The sequence below is a fragment of the Pongo pygmaeus genome, chromosome 2, assembly GCF_028885625.2.
Source record: "Pongo pygmaeus isolate AG05252 chromosome 2, NHGRI_mPonPyg2-v2.0_pri, whole genome shotgun sequence".
Lineage (NCBI taxonomy): Eukaryota > Metazoa > Chordata > Mammalia > Primates > Hominidae > Pongo > Pongo pygmaeus.
In genome coordinates, this window is record NC_085930.1 from 107148951 (window position 1) to 107156695 (window position 7745).

The 7745-nt window shown below is 48.2% G+C and overlaps 1 protein-coding gene across 1 annotated transcript; it reads right to left on the reverse strand.

The window, feature by feature from the left end:
- Positions 1–4493: 4493 nt before the first annotated feature.
- Positions 4494–7541, reverse strand: RTP3 (receptor transporter protein 3). Its single transcript, XM_054482950.1, has 2 exons — positions 7292–7541; positions 4494–5117 (listed from the first exon to the last, which is right to left on the reverse strand). Exons 1-2 carry the CDS (start codon positions 7444–7446, stop codon positions 4574–4576), a joined length of 699 nt encoding a protein of 232 aa, XP_054338925.1. The 5' UTR covers positions 7447–7541; the 3' UTR covers positions 4494–4573.
- Between the last annotated feature and the right edge of the window lie 204 nt (positions 7542–7745).

Genomic DNA, 7745 nt, shown 5'->3' on the forward strand with positions numbered 1-7745 from the left:
AAAGCCTAGGAGTGGGAAAGATAAATTAGCCAAGGAATGGTTGCAGGTGTGGTTTGAGGGGACAGGTGGGAGATGTGAACTGCCAGAATGACACTCCAGAAGGACAACGTGAGGATGCAATGTGCCCTAGAGGGAGCACCAGGATGCAGGCAAGGCACAACTCCAGTCGATGGAGGGGGGCAGATGGGGAGAGGATGGGGATGGGGTGAGGGAAAAGAAGTTATTGGCTGTAAGTGACTATTACACTAATTTCCATTGCATAAATGGGAGGATTCACATTTCTAGTTTTTTAAAAAAAAGGTGTGAGAAGGAGTCTTAAAATTAATGTCATTAATCAAGACAGAGCATGTTCAAAAGACTGCTTTGGTTTCAGAGTCCTGGTGATATGGTTTGAATGTGTCCCCACCCAAATTTCATCTTGAATTGTAGTTCTCATAATCTCCACGTGTCATGGGAGGGGCCCAGTGGGAGGTAATTGAATCATGGGGGCGGTTACCCTCATGCTGTTCTTGTGGTAGTTAGTGGGTTCTCACAAGATCTGATGGTTTTATAAGGGAATTTCCCCTCCTTTGCTTGGCACTCATTCTCTCTTTTGCCACTCGGTGAAGAGGTGCCTTCTGCCATGATTGTGTTCTTGAGGCCTCTCCAGCCATGTGGAACTGTGAGTCAATTAAAACTCTTTTCTTTATAAATTACCCAGTCTTGGGTATTTCTTCATAGCAGCGTGAGAATGGACTAATACACCTGGTAAGAATCTGTCCACAGACTTCCACATTTGCTCCTTTAGAATGGGAGTCCTTAGTATTTCTTTTTTATTATTTTTGTGATCATCCAGCCCAAAATGTCAGTCTCAATTTTTGTTGTTGTTGTTTTTGTTTGTTTTTTTTTTGTTTGTTTGTTTTGTTTTGTTTTGAGACGGAGTCTCTCTCTGTCGCCCAGGCTGGCGCCATCTCAGCTCATCAAAAGCTCCGCCTCCCAGGTTCACGCTGTTCTCCTGCCTCAGCCTCCCGCGTAGCTGGGACTACAGGGGCCTGCCACCACGCCCAGCTAATTTTTTTTTTTGTATTTTTAGTAGAGACGGGGTTTCACTGTGTTAGCCAGGATGGTCTCGATCTCCCGACCTCGTGATCCTCCCACCTCGGCCTCTCAAAGTGCTGGGATTACAGGCGTGAGCCACCAAGCCTGGCCTCAGTCCCAGTGTTTTTGATTGCATAACGAGGTTAAAAAAATTGAGCATGCACTCCAAATGTGTGTATATTTGTGATTCATGTGTCCTCTGCATACTTATGCATACCATTATTCTAATATATTTGCATACATTATAAAAACATACCATAAGAAATAATAAACTTTAAAGAAAAACTAAACAGGATTTATCTCCCTCCTCAGTGGTGCATCCTGCCTCATCCCTCAGGCACAGGTGGCCCCAGGGAGTCCACCCCATGTTTTCAGCCTAACTGGCTCCTTCCTCAGCAGACTCACACTGTGGCAGTCTCCACTCCTCTCCACCAGTTTTGTTTTTCAGTATTACTTTGCTCAGCTCAAAAGTTACCTAGATTTAAGGGCCCTCTTAAATTCTCTCTTTGGACTATTTCTTTTCTTTCAGCCTCTCTCTCTGTGCTTCTCCCACTGACTCTCAACTTCAGGGAAAGGGAGAGGGTGCAGGGGAGAGAATCTGGACTAGAAGTCCTGGAAGCTTTTGGCCTTGGGCTCTGAGCAGCTGTGGACAATGCCCCAGTCACTGCGGGTATTCCGAGGATGAAGAGCAGCTGTTTATGTGGAAGGGTGCTAGGCAGCTACTATAGTTCGAATATTTGACCCTTTAAACTTCATGATGAAATTGGACCCCCAGTGTTAGAGGTGCGGCCTAATGGGAAATGTTCGGATCATGGGGGGCGAATCCCTCATGAATGGCTTGGTGCTATCCTTGCTGTAATGGGTGAGTTCTCGCTCTTAGCTCCTGCCAGAGTCAGTTGTTAGAACCCGGCCCCTCCCCGCACCTCTCTTGCTTCCTCTTTCCCCATGTGATCCCTACTTGTGCTGGCTCTCCTTCACCTTCTATCATGAGCAGACACAGCCTGAGGCCCTCACCCAAAGCAGATGCTAGTGCCATGTTACTTGTGCACTCTGCAGAACTGTGAATGAAACAAGCCTCTTTTCTTTGTAAATTACCCAGACTCGGCTATTCCTTTATAGCAACGGGAACAGACTTAGACAGTATGCCTGTGCAGAGAAGGGCCCATAAGCCAATGCTGGTCTCTCATCTGCTTGAGCTTGACAAACGTAATTGCAGGATCTATTTGGAACACCCTCTACTGTCACCCAGGCCTACCCACTCTGGAAACAGATATTTATCAACGTAAATACCAGCTTGCATTACCATCTCTTATCTGGCAAAGGCAGAACAGGCTTGGTACTCTCTTCCCTTCCCCTAGGGGGTGGCTTTGTCATGACCCTCCATACACTCACCTCAGTCTTCCAACCCAGAGGCCACTCTCCTTGGAACAGGGTCAATTCCCAGCCTAGACACTCACAGTCAACTCTTTCTGAATACTGGACTGGGCCCTCGTGTGTTGCTGGGAGGAGGCCATCTCTGGCCTTTGTATACTGGGAGATAGTGGGAGCTCAGGGAGGGGTGTGGGTCTCCTTTCACTTTCCTGCTGACCTGCTGGAGGCGTTAGGTCAAATTTTTATTTGCACAGGAGCAATACCAGTATTCATCCAGTTCAGGTCATGCCCCAAGCCCACCACTTGGACACCCCCTTCCTCTTCCCTGCAGACACTAGGCAGCAGCTGTCACTGATTAGACAATATATTTGTGAGCAGGTGTATGTATGTCAGAGGCTACTTTTTTTTTTTTTTTTTGAGACAGAGTCTCACTCTGTCACCCAGGCTGGAGTGCAGTGGTGAAATCTCGGCTCACTGCAACCTCTGCCTCCTGGGTTCAAGTGATTCTCGTGCCTCAGCTTCCCAGTAGCTGGAATTATAGGTGCATGTCACCACATGTTTGTATTTTTACTAGAGATGGGGTTTCACCATGTTGGCCAGGCTGGTCTTGAGCTCCTGAGCTCAGGTGATCTGCCCAACTTGGCCTCCCGAAGTGCTGGAATTACAGGCGTGAGCCACCAGACTTCAATTACTTCTTTAGAAATTAGGCATCCCCTTAGAAGTAATAGATTTTTATTGTTATCTGGAATATTTAAAATCAGAACTTTCTATCTAGCCAGGTACCGTGCCCCCTTACATCCATCTTTCAAAGGAAGTTTCATAAAGTCAATCCTTTGTTCGATTTTACTAAGAAAAATCTCAGCTTCAGTTCAGTCACTGGGAGGACATGGTCTAAGGAGCAAATAGTTTCTGAGACCCTGTCCTCTGAGCATGAAAAATTCTGGTTAGCTGGTAGGAATCCCAGAGCTCCAAGCTGACAGCCCTCACATGAGCCTTGTGGGTGAGAACTCCACATGTGGACCGCATGTGTTAGTAAAACAGAATCATTCACAGTTCAAAGCCATTTGAGAATGCACAGGTTAGCCCCATTATTCGTGGAGGCTATTTGTGATTTTGCCTACCTGCTGAAATCTATCAGTAACCCCCAAATCAGTACTCATGGTGTGTTTGTGGTCATTCACAGACATGTGCAGAGCAGGGGAAATTGGAGTCACCAGCACCTGTGTTCCCAACTGAGCCAGAGCAGGGCCTATGTGTTCCCTGCCTGTTTGTTCCAGCTTTTGTACTATAAACAAGCGTCCTTCTCCTGATCTATTTTGCCATGCGTTTCATATTTTTATGCTTCTGTTGGTGATTTTGCTGTTTCAAATGGCCCTTGAGCATAGTGCAGAGTGCTGTCTGGTGTTCCTAAGAGTGAGAAGGCTATGATGTGCCTTATGGAGAGAATATGAGAATATGTGTGTTAGAGAAGCTTCCTTCAGGCCTGGGTTATGATGCTATTGGCTGTGAGTTCCCTGTTGATCAACAATTTATACTAATTACATTATCTTTAAAAACAAAGACCCGGTGGCACATCCTGCCTTCCCCCCCTCAGCAGCATACACAACTCCCTCCATGGAGACAACTGTTTTGAGAACCCAGGTTTTCATCCCGATGCTTTTGCCTTCACAGTCTGTCCTCAGAGGGTCTGTGCAAAATTCCCTGGTGAGGGAGCCCACAGGCTTCACAAGATTTCCAAATGGTTTATGAATCATAGACACTTCAGACTCAGTTCTCTTGAGAGTGAACACAATTGTGAAGGCCTTTTTAAAAAATACTGAAGTGAAAGTCACATAACAAATCTAACCATTGAAAGTGGACAGTTCAATGACATTTAGTGCATTGACACTGTTGTGCAACCACACCTCTATCTCAGTCCAAAACATTTGCATCACATCTCTCTCCCCCACAAAAGACACCCCATCAGGATTAAGTAGTTGCTTCCCATCTCCCACTATCTCTAGGCCCTGCTAGCAATTCATCTAATAGATTTGCCTATTCTGGACCTTTCACATAAATGAAATCATACAACATATGACTTTTTGTATCTGATTTTTTTTCTGACTTAGCATCATGTCTCCAAGGCTCATAGAGCAGTTTTTACAACAATCACCACGATAACAATGAGAATGACACAACAGCAGAAAATGCTTAAGTTCCTACAGATGTGGTTCTGGCATGTGTAGGAATAGACATTCTCTCCTGAGGCCCAGGGCTTAACTCCCTCCTCCACCTTGTAAATGGAGTGTACTCTTGGGGTCTGAGATGGGGGGAGGCTTGTAACCTGTATGGGCCCAGCACAGAAGCCCTGCAGACAGGCCTCACAGTTGTCACTATTGTGTGGCCCTTCAAGAGAGATGTCCTTGATCATAGGAACCTCCTCTATCAACTGAAATCTTCCTCTATAGCATTTCTTCAGAATTCGGAACACCAGGTTTTTCAGGATCCTTGAGATGTTCTCTTGCGTGAACTCAGGGTCCTCAAACAGAGGTTGGGGGCACTTCTTACATCTCTGGGTAAACACCCGCATCTTCACCTGGCCCCTGGACTTCTCCTCACTCCAGTGCATGTGGAAAAGGACCAGAACTTGGGCAGAGGCCCAATTACGAGAGCAGGAGGAGCACTGGAACCTGTGGAGACAGAAGAGAGTCTCAGCCTGGCTCCATGTGACCAAATCATGGGGAACTGCCAGAGAGAGAAAGGAGCTACCGACTGCACAGAGACATGACTTGACTGGGGCTGTGGCTCAATGGTGGAAGAAATTGCTAAGACCTCGTTCCCATCTCCATTGTGCCACCGACACACTGCATGCCGCACAGTGTCTGCTATGAAAACAGTGAATTGCAAGCTGTTAGATCTGGGAGGGACCTTGGGCATCTTCTAAGTCCAACACGTTCATTTTAGAGATGAGGCACACTCTGGAAACTCCTCATGTCCAGAGACCCAGTAGGTGTAAAAAGGCATGACTGGGACTCTGGTCTCCCTATTCCAAAGCAAAGCTTTTTCAAATGTAGATTCAAATGGGTCAGAGGCCACAACTGCAACAGCAGCCAGTTCAGTTCAGGACCCTGAAATCCACAAATGCATACAGGTGGGTGTTGATTAAGTTATAGACTCATGGGTTGGCGGTGGGAGCCTGAAGTGTCCGGGGTTCCCCTAGAGGAAAGCCTTTGCCTTTCTCTTGGCTGCCGAGGGTCCCTGGTCTGCAGTATTGCAGGGAGATCACAGTGTCCAGCTCTCTCTTCATTTGTTTCCCCTCCAACCCAGTTCCTTTGCTCAAGGTAGCCTGGAAAACTTCATATTCTGAATGCCACTGGCTTCAGACAGGGTACAAGAGAATACACCTTGTCTCAGCAGGGAGGAGGGCAATTTTCTGAGCTAAGGTATCTGGGCAAATACATGTCAGGAGGTAGAGAGAGAAGAAGGCAGGAAGCACGTGGCTGCACCTGGGAAAGGAATTATGGGAGAGGCAGAGAGATGCACTGTGGTGGAGACATTTAATGCTCACCAAATTATCCATGCACTCCCTCCCACTTCCCAGCCCCTTTGCCATGAGGTTGGGGCCATGGGACCAGCTGGGCAATGAGATGAGGCCAGCAGTGATATATGTTCCTTCTAGATATGGTCACAGAAGCCCTGGTAAGACATTCAGCTCTCTCCTCCTCTGCTTCAGTGACCTTGGGAGCCACATGTAAGGTTAAATCAGTGATATTTCCAGGTTTATTTGTCACTGTGGCTGAGCCTCGCCTTGGCTTGATGCCTGGATACAGAGAAATTAGGCTGCGGGTGGTGAATTGGAGGGGGCTGGGAAGAGTGAGTTAGTCCAGGTGTGCTCCTGTATCTTGACTCTAGCCACAACCCACAGGGTGAATGCAAGGTTGAAATGAGAGGGAGAGGCCAAGAAGCTGTGATCACTGTGAGAGGACCTTGCTGGGAGTCACCCAGAGTCAGCAGTGCAGAGGGGCCTGGGTCCTGTTCTGAGCAGAAGTCAGAACACTGAGCACTGCCGTCCCCTGGGTCTCAGTGCTCTGTTCCTGTGCTTGTTCAGAGTTCAAACTTCCCACGGATAAATGGACTGAGACTTCGGTGCAATGCTCCCCATGGCAGCTCCTGGCCTGGGATAGCCATAGGCCAGTGGGAGAGCTCTGCCCCCTCTATGTAGACTCTCCCTGGGAGGGGACAGCGGGTGGGACAGAGTCCCCGGCCTCCACCCTCTGTGCACTGTGGGCAATCACCCCCATCACCCTCCCAAGCCTTGGGGCTCTGCATTTCCACCTGGGAAAGAGAGGATGAGACTTAGGATGATTTCTAAGTCTCCTATTTTAAAAAGGTTCTATCGGCTCAGAGTAGAGAGGGGCAGGATTGCTGCCTGTTGCCCAGGCCCCCTGCTCCTCCGGCCTCCCCCAAGGGTGTCTCCTCAGTGCGGTGAGTCTCTCCTCCTAGGGGCTCCAAGATGGGTCCAGCAGTCTCCCTAGGCAGGGGGCACATGCACCGCCTGTGGGTGCAACAGCTGCCCTTCCTCCCCTCCCTTTTCCTGGCTGCTCCCTGTCCCCACCCCCACAGACTGATTTGTCTGTATCCAGGCATTAGCTCACAAGGGTGCTCAGGCCTGCTCTTGTTTTCGGGTTCATTGTAATGTGAAAAAACAATCTTTAATGAAGTTACAACTTCTTGGATGATGGGCATCTTACTACCCATAGTCTTCAATTTGAAAGCACAGAATAGAACAAGAAAAGTAACAGGTATACCTAGTAAGAAATGCGCAAGAATTTTCTGGAATGCGTACCATCACATTCCCCCTCACCTGGCAAAGGTCCACTGCTGGTATTGCATCCAGCCTGACTTCAGGACGTTGGGAAGAAGGCCCTTGTCTGGTCTCAGGGTCCACCTGTGCCATGGCTTCACCTCCCGCATTAACTTCTGAAACATTTGCTTCCACACTTCTGTGTCCCCAGCCATCTCTGCTGCTATGGTGTGCCTGGGTGGGTCAAGCTCTCCTGGGCCCTGGCAGGTCTGTAGTGGGAGATGAGGTTTCTCACTTCAGAGGGTGAGGACTCAGACCTGCCCTCCCTTTGAGGACCTGGATTGGGCCCATGGACCATGTCTCTGCCCCAGGGACAAAGGTCAATTGGCTCCAAGTTCAGAGGATGGCACTAGGCTCCACAAGGAATTTCAAAAGACACAGAACTTGTGATTTTATTCATCAAATGTTGCCAAAGAGCTCTAAACTCCAAATCAGGAGGAGTGAATTTCAGACT